This window comes from Chinchilla lanigera, unplaced genomic scaffold, assembly GCF_000276665.1.
Source record: "Chinchilla lanigera isolate Chin_1 unplaced genomic scaffold, ChiLan1.0 scaffold00074, whole genome shotgun sequence".
NCBI lineage: Eukaryota > Metazoa > Chordata > Mammalia > Rodentia > Chinchillidae > Chinchilla > Chinchilla lanigera.
This window is the reverse complement of record NW_004955475.1, coordinates 2,648,549-2,668,349: the sequence shown is the minus strand read 5'-3', so window position 1 is coordinate 2,668,349 and position 19,801 is coordinate 2,648,549. Positions and strand designations below refer to the sequence as shown.

At 39.1% G+C, this 19,801-nt stretch overlaps 1 protein-coding gene across 3 annotated transcripts in view; it reads right to left on the bottom strand.

Moving 5' to 3' along the window:
- The window catches only part of Rragb (Ras-related GTP binding B), a 29,285-nt gene extending 23,904 nt beyond the window's left edge, over positions 1–5,381 (bottom strand). For all 3 annotated transcript variants that reach the window (XM_005401539.2, XM_013502883.1, XM_005401540.2), the window contains exons 1-3: positions 4,745–5,381; positions 3,886–3,919; positions 1,335–1,434 (exon numbers count right to left, since the gene is read on the bottom strand). In XM_005401539.2, the coding sequence (XP_005401596.1) occupies positions 1,335–1,434; positions 3,886–3,919; positions 4,745–4,836 (226 nt within the window). In that variant the 5' untranslated portion in view covers positions 4,837–5,381. The remainder of the gene's footprint in view (positions 1–1,334; positions 1,435–3,885; positions 3,920–4,744) is intronic.
- Between the last annotated feature and the right edge of the window lie 14,420 nt (positions 5,382–19,801).

Below are 19,801 nucleotides of genomic sequence, written 5' to 3'. Positions count from 1 at the left end.
ACAGCACACTAAACCTGATATAATGCGCAGAATAAGAGATGAAACAGGCACACTGTGCCCTGATCAGATCACATTTGGATTCATATCTCAGGAGAAAAATGTAGGCAAGTTTGAACAAGTCCTTACAAACACTTCAAAATTAGGTCAACTGAGGAATACATGGAGGAATTGGAGATGTTTAGCATAAGAAAGAATAGATTTGGGAGACTGGGGATGACTAGGATAAATTAAGACATGCATATCCTCAAGTACTGGCAGATGCTTAAGAGAACAGAAAGAACACCATCTAGCAGAAATAAAGGAAAACAGTTTTGTGGCTCTGCCTATAAAATGGCTGTTTAATCATCAGAGATGCCAAAATTACAAAAGTATACCCTATACTCCAAGCCCTATAAGAACAAAAATAGCACAAGGTCCTGAGTTCTATTTCTGGTACAAAAAAAAAAAAAGAAAAAAGAACAGAAATAAGGTTTCCTTCTCCTTTGCATCCTAAGATCTGGAGCATGATGTGCTTAAGCAATATTCATTTTTCTTAAAACTTGAGTGAGATACCTTAGAGAATAGTGGATGACTTGTCCTTAAACGAATTCAAGATGGTAGAAATCTATATCAATAATCTTTGAAGGCCAAGTAGGGCAATGATTTTTCTCACCTAGAAGCCAAGGATCAAGGCAGAACCCAGAAATGTTTGGATGCTTCATAATGGAAAGACATTAGAATTCAGTTTGGGCTCTCCCAGGATCTTAGGTTCACTGTCCTGGCAGCAAAGGCAGCCCAGTAGGTCTATACTAATATCAAACCATCAAAGTAATAATATATTTTCCATATCAGAAGAGAAACTTCAATGAGAATATCTATGTATATCTAGGAAAAGAAGTAGTAGAGTACAGATCATATTAATCTCCATCCTTCTGACCCCCACAGTTACCTATTAACCAAGATAATGACTAACTACTGTTTTAAAAACTCTTAGGAGCTTTTATATGTCTGTTAATACCTATTAACTACCCTTTATATAATAACAAAAACAAACACTATCACATCAAAATGAACAAATAAAAAGGTACCTTATCTTATTTAAGAAATAGGATAAACAAGAATTTGGACAAGGGCATCCACATTATGAGCAAACTCAAAAGGAAAGAACCGCTATAGGAGAACAAACAGTAATAAGTAGAATTAGGCCACATTTCTCTGAGGAAGAATACAAAAAGGGGAAATATATTCCAAAACAAATCCCTCAACCCCTTCATCTCCAAACTTCTGCAATCAAATGTGTTATGCATATTATTACTTAAGATCACCTCACTTTACAATAAGATAGAACATCTTACTTGTTGCACCAAGGCGACGTGTGTCTCTCGCAATATAATTTGCAAAGATAATAGATCTCATGCTGGTCTTACCAGATCCACTCTTACCCATCAACAGCACCTAGGGACAAAAGTGGGAAAAAGAAACAAAAAGTTAGCAATCTAGAAAAGATCTAGTGTAAAAGAATGATCTCTCTCCCTATTTGATGTTTTACTGAAATGCCAGTGCCCATGACCTGGTACAGATACTTATAAATAAGTAAACTGTTTCCTAATCAACAGTAAATACAGATATATCTAGCATTCCAGGAGCCAGGCACTTACCTGCCATAGGTCACATATTCTTTTGGCAATAAAACTGCAGTGGATTTATACTATTAACATCTACTATTTTTATATTTAGAATTAGGTTAGGAAAATTCGATCCTGAAAGGAAACTAAACTCTGTTTTCCCATAACCTAGTATTTTGTGCACTGAACTACTAGCAGGGAATTTAAGCATACCTAAAGGTCTTCCTACTCTTGTTCAAAGCCAACCTTTGTACCTGTAGCCTAGATATCATTACCCCCACTTAGCTGTATAATATTTTCCCATTAATTACTGACACTCTTTTTTTCTTTTTAAAAATTCCCCATGGTCTACAGGCTCAAATCGTTAAACTACACACAAGAACCTCCTTGATCTAGTTTATCTACTTCTGTCTCTATCTTCTACCCTCCTAGCATGAGTCTTTAAGCATCCAGCCACACTGAACTGAACAGCTTGTAGTCCTTTTGCTTCCAGCCATCTGGGAAGGCCTGTGTCTTTGTCTTTATTTCATACTGTACTCCATGCCAGACATATTCCATTCTCTTTTCTTCTTTCAACTAACTTTCATTTATCCTTCAAAACTTGGTTCAGTAGTCATATCCTGAAGAATCTCTTGTGACCCCAATGTATTAGGTTGGCTTGGGGGTCTTACTTCTGTATCCCTGTGGTATGTTTTAATCATTACAAAGACGATAATGCATTGTAGGCACTCATCATAAATGGCAAGGAGTATCTCTGGTGCCTAACATGTAATAGATTGTTAAAAGATGTTTATCTAAAGAATTGAAAAGCTATCAAAACAAAGATACAAAGCGAAAGAGTTTTTAACAATGAGAATTATCTTGTGGAATGTGTGATCTTATGAGTGTAAACAGCCTTCCTGTGAATGGTAGTATCCAACACAGAGAGACAAACACCTGGCAAAGATGCTGTATATTAATGGATTAAAAAGGCATTCAGTAAACTGGGCATGGTGGCCCATGCCTGTGATCTCAGCTGTCAGGAGGCTGAGGAAAGAGGATCACCATGAGTTCAAGGAAAGCCTGGGCTACCTGGTGAGTTCAAGCCCAGCCTGACCTACATGGCAAGACTTCTCAAAAAACAAAACAAGGGGCTGGGGATTTAGCTCAGCGGCAAAAGCGCCTGCCTGGCAAGCGCAAGGTCGTGAGTTCGGTTCCCGGTACAGAGAAAAAACCAAAAATGACCTTAAAAGATATTTAAGAGCTTTTTTCAAATCTAAAATTTAATGAATACAGTTCTAAGTACCTTGTTTTGCACATGTTTTACCTTCAACCTTAAGATATTTTATAATAACTTACTACAAATGCAAGGAATATTAATGGAAATTCATTGCACTCAGTTTTGTAATTTTATCTCACTGAAGAAATGTCACTGCTAAATGAGACTTTACAGCTGCAACAAAAAGTTTTGTCCTGTTTTAAAAATTTTAGCCACAAACCAATAATTGTATACATGTTTCTGGAGTTCAACATGTTTTGATACATGTATACATTGTGGAATGACTAAATAAATGTAATTTTTGGTCTTAGTCATGTAGAAATTTCTAGTACTTTTAAGCATCCTTGTTGATAGCAACTTTAGACAGGCTCATGACAAACATTCCCTTAGCAAACTGGAATTACCGAACTGATTAGTGGAAATTAACAGTAAATTTATTTGCTTTTCAATAAAAAAGTCTTACCTCAAATATTTACAAAAGTCTGTTACCAAGCTAATCATGTGAAATACTAATCTAAAGGCTTTACTGGCATTTCCTTGTTTAAACCTCACACCTAACCTACGAAATAGGCAATATTGTTACCATTTCACAAATTAGGACACTGGAACTCCAAAAAAATTAATAAACTTGCTCCAGAATTGCACTGTGAGTGATTCTGGCTAACTCCCAAAGTGGAGCATAGAACCATTCGAGAACAATGGAATTAGTGTCAAATTACAGCTGGGACATTCCCTGTAAGACCTTATAGTAGTAACATTTTAAGCTGATCTAAAAATAAATGTGCAGGCACAGGCCTATGTGATGTGTGTATGTGACTTGATTCAGTCAAATTTATACATTAGAAAAATTAAGTCTGACAGCAAAGAAGGGGATGAGAGTCAGGAAGACCACAAAGAGGATTCCTGGAGAGAGAGGGAGAGAGAGAATGTGTGTGCGTGCGCACGTGTGTGTGCGCAACACATTTGTGAATAGCAAATTCTTACCTTTACCTTCATGTTTCTGGTGTACCTAATACATCTTACCTTCTTCTTCATGGCTGTATTTGGTAGCACCCACCTGCAGATTCAAACCAAAAGATAGAGCTTCCATGATCCATTTGTTTTAGAAATCAAAATTAAAGAAATACAAATAAATGTGGAAATGTAAAAGAGCATATTTAATATGATAGCTGAGTACAATTATGTGGAGGACCTCAGTTCACTAGAGGCCCTTATTTTCCTAAATTATAAAACTGGGTTTATGGCCCCTATCCCCTAGCTATAACCTATGAAGATAGCTCCTAGGAAGATTTATTTAGGAATACAAATGACCTACTAATTTTTCATCTTCACAAATTAATCAAAGCAATATGCAACCTACAGTAAAATAAGATTTTTATATTTGACTATCTCTATTTTTTCAAATTCAGCTACCTATTTTTGAAATCCAGAAGTATCCTTGGTCCTTTAGTAGTCCTTTCAAGTCATATTTCACTCATTAGAGGCACAAAATCCATATAATAACACGTCTCAGATTCAGGTAAGTTCAGCACAAAAAGCAATCTAGAACTCCTGGCCTCTTACTAGAAAATGTTCACCCTCTTCAAAATTTTATCCCCAACGTGGACATATCTAATCGCCTTTATTAATCTAAAGTAACTCAGAACTATCCTCTTCGAACAACCCACATACACCAAGAATATCAGCCCCATTCCAAGGGCTGTTTCTGCTCAGTTAGCACTGGTCCCCTTTTCAGTTTATCCTGCCATCAGAAGCATGATACCAATCAACTCTATTATTAAACTGCAAGAATTTATCATGGGGGGTTCGAAGGTGTTCTAACTTACAACACTCTCTCCAACTACAGAACCCTCCCCTTCAGGTTTGCCATCTCTTCACCCACCCAAGCGATCCTTCCGGTTCCCCTAGTGGAGGATCCATTCTCGGCCCCAGATTTTCTTTCTCCATCTTTTTCTCAGAGTCATATTCTTCCATCGTGCAACAAGTCCTTTCCGGTTCCTTCTAAATCCGCAGCGCTCGACTTGTCCTTGTTCACCCCCTTAACTGCCTATTCGCATGGCCTGCCGCCCTCAGGCCAGCCCAGTTCTTGCCTCCTTCTTTGTCCACTGGGGGGCCGCTTTCCCCACGGTTACCTTTACCGCCCTGAACTTGGTCTCAAGGAAAACCCGAGCAGGCCAGCTCAAAGGCGAAGTTATTCGGTGGCGTAAGAGAGGATGACAGGGAAAAAGAGATGGGTTGGGGACTCGTCCGGAGTTTGGGCCTCACGCCCCAAGGTCTCGAAACCCAGAAGTAACTTCACCCGCAAAGAGGTGGGCAGCGCAAAGGCAGAGGCGGCAGAAAGAGCGGAACCCTGCCGTAGGCACAAGCAGGGACCGGCTCCTCCGGCTGGTAGCTGCGGAGACTGGCCACGCAGGTGAGTCCGCCAGCAGGTTACGACCTAACCGCCTGCCCTTCAGGAGCCCAGGTACCTCACCCCAGCCACAAGACTGCAGGCCATGATCACGTGAGTACCGGCCGTAAACCCGAGACTGTCACGTGACTGCCTACCCAAGGGGCGGGTAGGCCAGTACTGAATACCATAGAGACTGCTCTGAGGAAGCCAGAGTGCCGCCTGTCGCCATCACTGGTGTGGGTTCTCGCATCCGTGCCACCCTCCTGGTGAGCCGCTGCAAGCTACACAGCCCGCTTAGCTCCACCCAGTCGCTGAGGAGAATTAAAGGAGAGAGCTATTTCAACGCCTTGCAGCTAATGGCTTTTACTACTGCTTACCCTTAAGGATTCTTAGCAGGGAAGAACAAACTTGTCTTTTACGTATTGTTATTCCCTGTAACTAAGCTAGTAATGAATGCTTATTTTTTAGTACATATGTGAGTGCGTAATGTTCACATTCTTGTGGAGTTGCTATAGGTATATAACATCATTCTTTTTTTTCATCTCTTTTCCCTCCCTTCCCTATCCCTTCTCTTGATCCCTGTGCCATTTGAGAAAGATTTATCTTCCCACTTCCTATTACCTATCTTTTATTGTGCTCTTTACGTATAATTAGAATTTCTCATGTGAGAGAAACCATGTGATGTTTAGGCTTGTGTGTCTGATTTATTTCACTAAACATTATGGCCTCAAGGTGCATCTATTTTCCTAAAAATGACTCTAGTTATCTTTCTTTATGGTACAGTAGTAATCCATTGTGTGTAAATACCACATTTTCTTTATTCATCTGTTAATGGACATGTAGACTGCGTCCAAGATTTAGCTATTATGAAGTGTGCTGGTGTAAACATGGTATGCAGGTATCACTGTGAACACTAAACTCCCTGAAACTGCCTTTCACAGAGAAAGCATTCAGTAAGTTATCAGTGGAAAGAAGGATTCATTGGAGACATTAGCACACAAGTTCACCACTCCACTTTTTTGTAAATGTTTTTGCAACTATCATTTAAGAACTTTTCATGAAGATATAACATTTATATGATTTATGGGGAACAGTGTAGGAAATAAATTTCCATACACTATAGTAAAAAGTAAAGTCTAATATTGTTACATCAAGTGCAGGATGAGACAGATTGTGTGAGAAGACAGTGAGCTGGATGATAAAAAAAATATACCGAGTCAAGAAATATAGGAAAATAAAGAGTTCCTTGATAAGCTGCAAGAGAGCAGTGGGAAAATTCCAAGAGAGTAATGCACAAGCCAGGAGAAAAGCAGGGACATTTATATTTGATTTTAATGTGAGGAGAGGTATGGGAACATGATCTCAGGACCACTTACATCAGGTCATGGTGGTTCCATTGTCCATTTCAATTTCTGACGATAGCCAAGTATTGTTAGAAGACTGAGTAATGTTTTTGTCAACAGAGATCACTACTTCTGGCTTTGTTATTGAAAAAAAAAAAGTCTTTCTGAGGTAGGAAGGTAGATAGATCTTCCAAGGTGGATCTTTAGTGTTTTACTACAGACTCATCATTCACCTGCAGTGTGGCCTTAAAGAAACTGGCAAAATAACCGTAATTCCCTGCATGAAGGATTACTACTGGTAAACATATCCATGTTGTATTTGGATATAAGGCCTACCAGAAAACATGCCTCTGAAGAATTAAAAAAAAAAAAAACATTGCTTCTGGAGAGTAGGTCAGAGGATAGGGAGCCAGATGTGGGAACACATACTTGTAATTTCAGGACTCAGGAGGCTGAGGGAGGAGAGTCTGTGAATTTGAGACCAGCCTGCGCTATTCAAGGCTGGCCTGAACTACATAGCAAAACCCTTCCTCAAAAAGGGAGATAGGATATCAGGTGACTGTTTCTTTTCATTTTATGCCACTCTGTACTCTATAAAAATTATATATAAATATTATAGACAATTATTTTACATGTATTACTTGAAAAATAAAAAAGGAAGGAAAGAAAAATGCATGGAAATGGAGTACTGTCTGCTTCCACACTTTCCACTGAGGTCCTGTATGATTTCTTCTCCCCCACAGCTGCCATGTCTCAAGTAAAGATTATTCTGATTGCCCCTTTTCTTATTCCATTATGATTGCCTCTCTCACTTGTTAATCTGTTGTCTCCATCCCTCCAGCTACCCTACAGAGGCTCCTATTCTAACTTTTTTTTGTCTGGTCAAAGACCTTAAATCCCAAACTGGGAAGTCACTTTAAGTTCACTGTTTTCCATTCAAATAAATGAGCCGAAGTTCTGCTTCGTCTATTTTCTACAGTATATCCACTCATCCCTATTCCTATTTCTCCACTTTCATTAGTACTGTCGTAATCTCTGACCCAAATAATTGCAATAGTTTCAATATCATCCTAAGTGATTTTCCCACCATGGCAGCTCTAAATAGTTTGGGAGTAAGTAGAGTAATAATCAAGTTATTTTACCACCCAGAATGTTCAATATAGTTAAATATGTGCTTGATTTTAAAACAGACTTAAGCTGTGTCCTCCTTCTCCTACTACCTTTAGTCTTTACTATCCAAATTGCCCCCTTAAACTGTTGTTTATAGAAATTCAAGGTCTCCTTCCTGCTGCAGGTTTCCTTTTTTCCCTCATCCAAACTATCCATCCTTCCTACCAACTGAGTCATCTTTTAAAGCTCAATTCAGAGATTTCTATTTCTTGCTTTAAAACCTTCCTATAGCCTAAGAAAACAAGTGTAAGCCGGGTGTGGAGGCACACGCCTGTAACCCAGCATGTGTGAGTCTGAGGCAGGAAAATCCTCATGAGTTCCAGGCCAACCTGGGCTACAAAGTGAGTTCAAGGCCAGCCTGAACTGTGTAGTGAAACCCTGTCTCAAAAAGAAAATAAAAGTGTATAAACACAAAGTCTTTCAAGATCTGGTCTATAGCAACTTCATCAGCTTCATTTCTCTACTCACTGTCACTGCCTCCCTCAAGCTTCATAAAAAACTACTGATAATTGTTTCAGTATGGCAACAGGCAAGAAGCAAAATGAGGAAAGAACAGACAAAGAAGGGGAAGGGAGGGATGAAGAAGAAAAGAGGGAGAAATGTGGAGGAAGATGGAAGCAAGAGAAGGAAAGATGACTTGCAAGATAGTGTATAGAGGGCCAGAGATACAGACAGTGGAAATAATTTACCAAGGCAAAGATCGGTGATTATTCAAGCCAGAATCCACTGTCAAGAAGGACAATGGAAAATTCCAAGACAGGAATCACACGCTCAAGATGACGTTGGGGTCTTTATAAGGATTTGAGAATGGGGAAAGTGAGGGTTTAAGCAGAAAATGTGATTACCTGAAGAATATCTTTTTCCAGATCATCTAGTACCTGCAGACTTTCCAAGACTGTTACTAGATGATGGGCCCCAAGGCAATTCTTTCAGGTTTTCGGCATCTTGTGCAAAGAATTGGACAAGACACACAGAAAAGTAACAGGGATGTACGTTTATTGAAGGTGGAAAAGAAGTATACACTGCATAATTAGAGCAGGCTGGCAAACAGACTCACAATGACCCCAAGGATAAGGGAAAGGGGTCTATTGTATTTGGAATTATTGGATTGGCTTCTTCCTCATCAAATAAAACATTGGGACAGTTATCCTATCAAAACCTCACTTAGTCTGTGTGGTGGATTAACTAATGGTCAACTTGTAACACCCACCTGAACTGAATCAGCATGATGCTGGGTGTGGAAGGCCCACCTGAGTATTGTTGCCAACCCTGTAAAAGGAGAAAGGGAGACAAAGATGGTGTGTGATTGATTCTGCAGGAGAAGCTTGTCACACTGGTTTTCCTGATAAGAACTTAGCTGTTTTCATCTTCAGAGGAACTCTGATCCTTGCTGTCACTGATGATGACTAGTTCTCTTCAGAGGAGCTGCAGTCCTTACCTCGAGCATAGCTTCCTGGCTCCAGTGCAGATCTCTCAGCGTGGTGACACAGAACATTTACCCCACTGGCACAGACTTTCTAGCTTCCACCACTGGCTTTTGGGCTTTCCCAGTGTAGATCCTTGATACAGACTGGCGTGAGATAGTGTCATGGGCTCTAGGCCTGCAAGTAGACTCATGGAGGATATTGCTATGGTTTCTAGGTCTTCAGGTGGACCCATGCAGGACATTGCCATAGGATCCAGGCCCTCAGCTGGATTCTTTGGGTCTCTAGTGTGTGGACACATCTCTTGCACTCTTCTGCGTTTGATTTTTTGGGTGAATATTATAAAATAATTCTATAAATTACATGTCATGTATTAAATCTATTTCCTTGCAAACCCTGACTACAACAGCCTGTCACCATATTTAAACTATCCTATGGAAAGATTCACTTGGCTTCCCGCCAGATGTAAATAAAAAATTGGAAATAGCACTTTGCTGATAGGTTCCATGTACAGAGCTCAGGGGGTGCAGCTTCATCCTGCATCCCATGTTCTGTGCATCTGCTCTGTGCCTCCAATACTTTCACACATTTCACCCCACTGTCTGGTTTGCTCCAGCCCCTAATCACCCTGAGGAGCACCTCTATTATGTCTAAAATTTTATATTTAAATTTACCATTTAAAAATATCAGTTTTTTCCAGCCTCACAGAAGGCCTTTTAGCTTTATTTTATTTTATTTTTTTTTGAGACAGGTCTCACCATGCAGTTCAGGCTGGCCTTGACCTCACTTTGTAGCCCAGGCTGTGTCAAACTCGCAACGATTCTCCTGCCTTAGCCTCCTGAGTGCTGGGATTAGAGACGTGCACCACCATGCCTGGCCAAGGCCCTTTGGCTTTAAAGAGATTTATAAACAGTAACTTTTAGAAAATGGGTCAGGGCTCATTGGAAGAAACGAATGAGTCTTACATCAAAGATTTGTTTCAATCTTGTGTAGTTTTGATTAGTGTTACTATATTTTCTTACTATATTTGATTATCTTTGTAGGAGCTGGGCAGGATGGCTTTCATGGGGGAGTTCTGATGCTATGACTTTTAACTGTTTTGTTGACAATGAAGAAGCACTACACCCCTCCACCCCCGACAGATCAGTAAAATCACAGATCAGTGACAAGGGTCACTGTAGTCATTATCCATAACTGGTTGAGCTAAGTGGGGTGTGTTTCGGGGCCCTTGATTTTGCTAGCTATTAGGGATGGATTAGCTTATTCCCTTAGGCTAAGAACTGAGACCTAAATTGGGCAACCTCTAAATGAGGTTGTGCAGTGGGTCCAGGTGGCAGTCTGGTGCATATAATTAATAACTGCTGGATTCTGGAAGAAATAAACTGGAAAAAAACAGTTGCATAAACAGGGCCAAAGTGAAATATACTTATGACTATGATAATGATCATGGGTAGCCATTTTTCACCAGGAAGACTTTGAGAACCAAACCCAGATGTTCGGCAATGCTAGAACTGGGTCATACATGGGTCAGATAGAGACTGTACCTGTTGTAAATCTTTGGGTTGATGACACTATATCTGAGCAATCAGGAATTACACAGCATTCTACCTTAGTGAAGGTGCAAGTTCCTGCTTGTGCAGCTGTTATCCAAAGCAATGCAGTTTTATAAAAATGCTTGTCTCATTAGTTTTGGTTCTGTGTTTTAGCAGAAAACGCCCTGAGTCATGTCACTGAGAGATTTTTTAATATATTTGGTTACAGAGTTGATATGCTGGAAGTTACCTTCAATTTCCAATGAGACAATAAACATAGAGGCAAGATGATCATATCAGTGGAAAATGCTATGGGTCCAAGAAAATTAGAGCACGGACAGTTTGGTAGGCTTATGGAGCATATTATCTTTCTCATCACTGAGACAATGCCTAATACCCACAGCTTTAAGAAGAGGTTTAATTTGTTTACTCTTCCAAGTTGTGATCAGCTGGCTCCAAGGCAGAAACATCATGGTAGAAGGGTGTGCTAGAGCAAATCTGCTTAGGTCATGGTGATCAGAAAAAGAGGAGGAGAAGAGTCAGAGCAGAAAAGGCAAGGGACCAGATAATGACCCCAAGGCTATGCCTCCAAGACCCACACAGACACACCTAGTAGTGTGTTCCACAAATCTCCAGGGCAGATCTCAAAACAAATAAAGTGGAAACTCCACCATAACTGCTACATTGAATGTTTTAATTCATCTGCCTTGTACTCAGGGGAAGCCCATAATACAGTGTCCAGTTCAGCTCATGGGAACCTAAGGTCATAAATTGATGTTATAGAGCCATTGGCTTCCATTAAGAGCAGCCCATGTAATTCTTGAATTACAGAACAAATCTGTGGCAAACCAGTCCTCTGCTTGTACGATGTTAATGTGTGAACATTGTTCCTTAGGAGTACATCCTAAATATTTAGTGGCATTGGGCCAGTGTCAGAATGTATGGTTTTGTTGCTCCCAGTGAAGTGGAACATGCTCACTAAGCTTTCCTATAGTTGGGGTAAACAAAATATAGTAATCTCAAATTTGGAAATAGCTGTCCTCATAATGATAGTTTTTACACCATATGGAATATTGTAGGTCTTTTTAAACAATGGATGAGCCAGATACCAAAGAGCTATATCTTCTTTTCTCTGGAACATACTTATTACCCACTTAGAGATATCGTCACTTTTAGCAGCACTTACCGTGCTGGATTCCTGTTGTTCCTCACAAATATACTGTTAAGTTTATTTCAGTCATCTCTCTGAAATGGAGAAACCCACCATGGTAATCCTGAGGTGCTGGAGATTGACAATAGTTCACAGGTCTAGCAGGTTCCTGGTTGAATGTCTTCAGCAGCATAATGTCATGGCTCAAAAGTAATTGAATTCTCCCCAAATTATATTGAATTGTGTAAAGAGAAGAAGGGAAGTTATGAAAATTATAATTCTGACAAGGCCTGGATTTCTTTTCTAGGGTAATCAGTGAAATCTTTCTTGGTCTCGCTGGAAAAGTAAACAGAGCTTACCAAGAGGCTCACAGGTATAGTTGTTTTGATTTTCTGGAGGGACTACAATCTTTATTCTGGATAAGTGAATCCATAGTGACAGTCCTTGTAGCTCAATTACCATTGCAAAAATAAGCACTACTAGATAGGGTTCAGTCCACCCAGCCTTAAGTGGATTTTTGTCCTGCAGAAGGGGTTTGAGACATACCCAGTCCCCAGGGTTAATACGGGCAGAAGTGATTCTGTGGAGTTGAGGTCAAGTTTCATACTGCACTGATACTGCTAATCAGCAATAGCCTTGATAGATTGCCCTGAAGAAATAGCTTACTGAGACAGAAAATGAGTTTGTGTATCTAACAATAGGTCAGTTTGTACAAAAGATCTGCCATAACCTCAAAAAGACTAAGGTGAGATAGATTTTGGAGTTATGAGAGATCTTAAGAGGGCTGTTGTTAAGAATATGGGCCAGGAATATTGGTCCTTAAGGGACAACTTAGTAAGACATGTTCGGAGAGTTAAATTGACCCTCTCAGCCTTTCCAGAAGATTGGGAGTGCCAGGCTGCATGGAAACTGTTTTTAATTTTGAAAGCCTCACTATCTTCTTGAGTTATACTTGAATGAAAGCAGACTCATTATCTTATTTTAGGGAGGGGAAGTCCGAAGCTGGGAATTGTATGTTCCAATGCTATCTCAGGCTTTGTAGGAAATGTTGCAATTCACTCTGCAAAGCTGCCCATAAAAACTAGATGTTTGAGCCCTCTACACTGGAGAATGTGAGTAAAATCTACTTGCCAATCTTCCCACATTATAGTGCCTTATTGTTGTACAGGCTGTAAAATAGGAGGAGATCTGAGAGCTCCTGGGTGAATCTGAGCATAAGTAGGGCAGAACTTTGAAATATCTTTAAGGGTCTATGAGATTCCAGTTTCTATATAAAGAGGTTCTATTAAAATTTGGAGGAATTTTTCCCCTAACTGTGTAGTTTTGTGGAAATTATTAAGAATTTTTCACTGAGAGGGCTTGGATAGTGATAACTTATTTATGGGGCTCTTTAACCCTCTGAGGTTATCCTGAAGCCCTGTTTTAGTGGCTTTTTAATTTCTTCAATAGTATATTGTGGACAAGGGAAGAATAGTTGTGCAGGGGACCACAATTCACTGTTTTAAGGAATTGCAAATTGCATGCTTAGCTTGTTGGTCTGTTCAGTGATTATCCAGAGAAATATCTGACTGATCCTTTTAGTGGGATTATAATAGCATAATAGCTACTTGAGTAGGAAGTGCTATAGCATCCAGGAGAGATAAAATTTCCTGAGCATGGTTAACAATGATATTGTGGTCTTAAAAATTCCTTCTCTTTCCAAATGGCCTTGTAAGCATGGGCAATATAGAATGTGTAACCTAAGTGTTTGTAAAAGTTAAGTTTTAAACCTGCATCTAACTTGAGACCCATGGTTTGGGTGATTAATTAAGCTTTCTGAGTTGATGAGGACTTGCATGGAAGGGGTTGCAACTCTGTAACTTCTATTAGAATGACCATAGCATATACCAACTATCACAACATTCTATAAACCTCTGTCACAAAGTTACTTCTACCTATGAATCAAGGAGATGAATGTCTTGCAGGTCTGGGTTAGTGTTGCAAGAAAGATCAATTATCTCTATACAGGGGTGTTGTACAGGGGCCTTAGGATTAGGGTTGTGTAAAAAGGTGACTAATTTGAAAATGTGATAAGCCTTTATGGTAGGTTCTGGGATTTTTAGGAGCAGAGTCTGTTAGTTACTAATTCTTCTTTCAGAAAATCAAGGAAAGGCACTTGAACTGTGGGTGTGGGTGTAAATTGTCATGTTCTGTCCTAAGGTAAATTTGGAAGTTTTCTTCATGAAGAGAAACATAACTACTAGTTCTTTAAGGTAAGGGTGGTGAGCTCCCTGTCAGTAGGTTCATTGACTTGGAAAGATCAGCTGCTCGGTGCCAGGAAGGCTCTAGGGTGGCGAACCTATGGCACACATTGTTGCAACAGGCTGTTTATCATTTAAAACCCTAAAAGTTTTGCCATCACTGCCCTAGGGCCTGCGTTAGGACTCCAAAGGCTAGTCCTCTTCTTTTACGAACTTACAATGAGAAAAGTTTAGTAAGATCAGGGAGAGTCAATTGAGGACCAGAAGTAAGTGCCTGTTTTAGGGCCATGTCATTTTATGGGTGCATTCAAGTGATTTCTCTGGTCTTTTTAAGACTTTATGCAAGGATTTAGGTATAAGACCATTCAGGAGAATCCAGATACAGAAGACACCTGTCATTCCCAGGATAGTTATGAGCTATTGCTTTTGAGGTTGGGGTTTCATATTTAGAATAATATCTCTGCAATGCCTGGAAAGGTTCCTGGTGCCTGGGCTTAGTAGAAGCCCCAGTAACAGGATTCTGTAAGAAAATTTGGGCTTTTGAAGGGGAAACTTGGTATCTATAGGAGACCGGCTTTTGAAAGGTCAGAACAGTATTGTGATCAGAGTAGGCTCTGCAAATTAATAGGTAATCAACATACTGGAGGAGATTGTTCTGGGGTAAGAAGAAGGAGGGACCAGAAAGAGTGACATAATGGGCCCCAGGTTTTCAAATAGACATAAGTGGACCTGAAGACTAGACATGTTTCTACCCAGTAATGGAACAGGACAACTAGGCAGAATGAGGAAAGAATGAATTAATAGGCAGTCTTCAAATCTACATATCAATAACAGCATAAAGGTAACAATTTCAGGCTTATCATTGATACCATTGAGGAGGAATGAGGATCAGTGAGTGATGCCAGAAATAAAGGTCAGAGCTGAAAACAGTGCTGCAGTGTCTATCAGGAATGTTATCTCAGTCTCCAGTACGTGTAAGATTTCCCAGGTCTCCTGCAAGGAAATAAAGAACAAAGGAGCCTGAGGAGCCCCAGGGTACTGTTAGTCCAGGAGGGGCGGAGTTGTCCTTCAGAAGGACTGTGTCACTGTACTCATCAGACTACTTGTAATCCAGAAATAATGCTAGGGGCATGTGTCCTTTGCCAGGGAAAAGGACAAATTGAATGGAATGAGATTACAGAGTTAGCGCCATTTAGGAGGAGGAATTAGAGCAGTTTAGGAAGAGGTAGGCCCTTTACTTGTGCCAAAAAGTGACAGTTTCATTTTCAGTGGCCCTTCTCTTTGCAGTATTCATAACCTATGGACCCGGGAGCCGGTGTTGTAAAGGTGTGAATTAGATGTCCTGATTGCCCAAAGTGGAAACAGGTCAAAAGACTTTGGTGTGAATTCCCTGGAAGAGGCCTGGGATTACCCAGAATGAGCAAGAAGTAGATTATGGTTGCTGTAATATATTGGCCTTGCTATTTATGCCTTGCATCCTCCAGTTTAATGTCTGGGATCCCAGGAAGCCTCCTTTCAGTTATTGAAAACCTTAAAGGCTTTACTCCGCCCCCCCCCACCGCAAAAAACTTAGGAGATGGAGTGTGAAGGCATAGTTCCAATTTTAGAGTTTTTATCTGATCTGTGAAAAGTAATGTGACTGTCGTATGTACCTCAATTGTGCTAATAAGTTTAATTAAATAAAAAAAGAAAATTTAAAGAAATGAAGCTAGAAATGTAGAAATGAAGCTAGAAAAAAGAAATGTAGCTAGAATATCTTAGCCTTGTGGGGAGTTAGGGTTCACATTAGTGAATTTACACATAACCTCAGTCAATCTGGAGAGAAACGGCAAAATTTTCAGAAGGTCCCTGTATTATTTCACAGTTCATTATAATTAACAGCCTTAGGGACAGTCTTCTCCATATCCTCTACCAAATGAGTTATCCGGTAGTCCCAGTGAACTGTACCACTTTCAGTTTCAGCGTCAGTGCCAGTGAGGTTTGTTATCTGGGACTGGTGCGGCTCACTTGGGCACTATTCTCATAGGCCAGCGTGTGTCAAAGTCCAAGTATGGGGTTTCTCCTTGTGTGTATAGAAAGTTATTAAAATAATAAAATACCTTATGAGATAACATCAAATGATATAGTTAGGGTCTAAAATTCCCAGGTAAAATTGGAAGCACCTTGATTAAAAGAGCCTAGTTTAAATTATCAGTGATAAATCTGACATGGAGGAAGGGACATGGATTCAGAAAATACAGAAGGTTTTCCAAGGAGAAAGAAGCAACGTTCAGCTGTTCCCAGAGTTCTGTGTGTAAAGTTCCTAAGCAAGTGTGTGAAGGAAACAATGAATATGCCTAAGCAGGGGGAATGATTGGAGGGAGGAAAGCTGCAGTGGAGAGAGTGGGGGCCAAATGCGGGCAGCTCAAGAATGTCCAAAGAAGGGATCTTCAAAAATGTCATTTTGGTCTAGGATTTAGAGGGATGAATTATAGAAGGAAGACATAGGAAGACACATGAAACATTCTTTCCATAGTTGATGTTCCTGTGATACAACCGTAATAGCCTGGCTATAAGGAACTTCAGAATCCTTGCCCTTTTGTGACAAAAGAGGTCCAACTTTAATATGGAATTATAATTTAGAAATCTATTAAGGTACCAAAGTTCCTGACCTGGAAACTTCTATTGAGGTGAGGCAGTGTTGTATAAGAAAATGAGCTGTTTCCTTTTGAGAGCTCAAGGATAAAATTTTAAATCAAGTTTTAAGAATACATTCAAAAGGTAATCAGAAGGGATGTAGGATGTTAGAGTCATCCTTAGGTTCTATGGCAGATGTAGCATCTACACGGAAGGCATTATGTAAGGTGATGGATCTCAAAACCTATAGGCTGAGCTCGTAGGTTTCATCCAAAAAGTATTGTATAAGCTTTTTTATTTGCATATTTATTCAACAACTATTTATTGAGCAACTATTCAGTGTGAAAAACTGCGATGGATGCTAGGGATATAAACATCACTATTTCAGATCTCACTACCTGTCAGTTGCTTCTGTCTTAACACCCTAGTTCCAGTATACATACATATACACACGCATACAAAAATATCAAATTTCCATTGATCTAAATGCCAATGCAATTCTTTTCAACCATCCATCTCCAAAAGAAGTAAGTACTAAGACCCCTAATAAAGACTCCAATGAGTTCCCTGTTTCATTTTATTTTCTAAATTCAGTCTAGTTCTCTTTATTTTTGAACATGCTCTTGAATTGCCAGAACTCAAACTGTCGCTCATCACTTGCCTCCTCTGCCCTTTCTCCACCCTTCCCTTCTTTTTCCATATTCACTACTACTTCCCAGAGCCTCATGAGATGATTCTTCCATCCTCCTAGCAGTTTTTTCTTTGGCACTCATTCCTTGGCTTGAAATATCCTGAAATGTTATTACAGATAATTGGACTTAATGATTTCATTAATGAAGACTTAGTGGAAATATTTTTGGTTTCAGTTCTGCATATAAGGTGCTTAGAAATTATCACTATATGGCAATAGCAAAACACTGAACAAACTGAAAAAATCAGCAATTCCTTTTAGAACCTTGAGAGAAGTGAAGTCACAGGATAAAAACCCTATCTTTTAAATTAGAAAGACTCATTGGCAGATACGCACAATGAGAGCAGAAATTAATGAGTAGGAGCCTTTAATGGAAAAAATAAACAACATGTGTGAAAAGATGCATGATGTAAGCAGAGAGTTGAAAGTCCTATGAAAGAATTAGAAATGCTACTGAAAGGAACAGTTAATGCTTAATTGATCAATCTTGTATACTTATATCTGGTAATCTGAGCAACTACTTTGAAGATAACAATATGTCATCTAAAAACCACGGTTAATTTCTTATCATCTTGTTTTGAAATTCTGTATCATTTTTGTTGTTGTTGTTTTGGGGTTTTGGGGGGGGTTATCTTTTAAAAAAGAATTTAAAATGCTAGGGAGCAAGCCACTAAGAAATAAAGAATACATTTGAAACCGATAATAACTGGACACAGCTGAGAAAATAATCTTTCAACATCGAAATATAGCAATAGAGACTTTTAGCCAGAGATAGTGATGCACGCCTGTAATTCCAGCACTTGGGAGGCTGACGCAGGAGGATAACTGTGAGTTCAAGGCCAACTTGGGCTACCTAGTGATCTGAAGGGCAGTCTGAGCTACACAACGAGACCCTGTCTCCTAAAACAAACAAACAAACAAATAAATAAATAAAAATTAGAAACTGCTCAAGCTGAAAAGCAAGGAAAAAAGACTTCAAAAACTGAACAGTATATCCAAGAACCAAGAACCATGTAACTACAAAAGGGGTAGCTACATGTATATTCAAATACCAGAAGAAGAGAAAGAAAAAGCAAAATAAATTTAATGTTTGAAGAAAATAAACAAATAATTCCCCCAAAAAATGTCACACCATGTCACAGTCCCAGGTAGTTCAGAGATCAAGAAAGAAAATAAAAGGCAAAAAACTAGCTGGGTATGCTGGTGCATGCCTGCAATCCCAGCACTCAGGAGGCTGAGGCAGTAGGGTTGCTGTGAGTTTGAAGTCAGCCTAGACTATATAATGATTCTAAGGCCAACCTGAACTACATAGAAAGACCCTGTCTGAAAAAAAAAAAAACACACAAAAACGTTCAAAGTAAAAAAATAGCTAAGCACATGTATTTTAAAGAAAAAAAGTCTTGAAAAAAGACAGTAGTAAAACAGAACTTAGCTATTGAGGAGAAAAGAAAAAAATTATGTCCAACTTCTCTTCGGACACCACAGTAGCAAAAAAAATGGAGTGAAATATTTAAAGCATTGAGGTAAAAAATATGCTGAGTTAGAATTCTATACTCTGTGACATTATCATTCAGAAGTGAAGGAGAAAGATTTTTCTTGAATGAGCAGAATTAGAGGACATTTGTCAGCAAATGTGCCTTCAAAAATGTTTAAAAAAATCATCAACATGAAGGAAAATGATAAAGATTAAAAAAGCACAGGTCTATGTACAGAAAGGAGGGCAAAAGAGAATGAATAAACTAATGCAATATTTCAAAAGTATTATTTTCACTGTCAGTACATATAACAGTTTGTGCAAAATAACAATAGCAACATGATTACATATGTTCATGTATATTTATGCAAATATACAGATTCTGATGTATATACTTATGTATATGTGAAATGCATGATAAAAATGATATAAGAGGGGGAAATCTGGACTATTTCATTATAAGGTATCTACACTACCCATAATCAGTACAATGTTCTGTGAAAGTTGTCTTGGATTAATTTTAAATATATGTGTTAGTCTGCTTTCCAAAGCTATAGAAAAAAGTTATGAATTCACACAATGCATAAAAAGAAAGGCTTTATTTAGCTAACAGCTTTGGAGGTTCAAAACCCACTTTAAGCACAGAGGCATATAAAAGTGAAGGAATGGAGAAAGATTTGCCATGTAATCTCTAACCCAAAGGAGAATAGCTGTATTAACTTCAACTGAACATATTTTATTGTAAGGAAAGTTATGGGAGATAAATAAATTACATACATAATGATAAAATGGTCAATATTCCAAGGTAACAGTGTGTTTCCTATAAATTTAAGCATAGTATGCAAAATATCTGATGCAAAATCAGAACTAGAAAGACATTTGAAGACATTAACACATTTTCATCAAA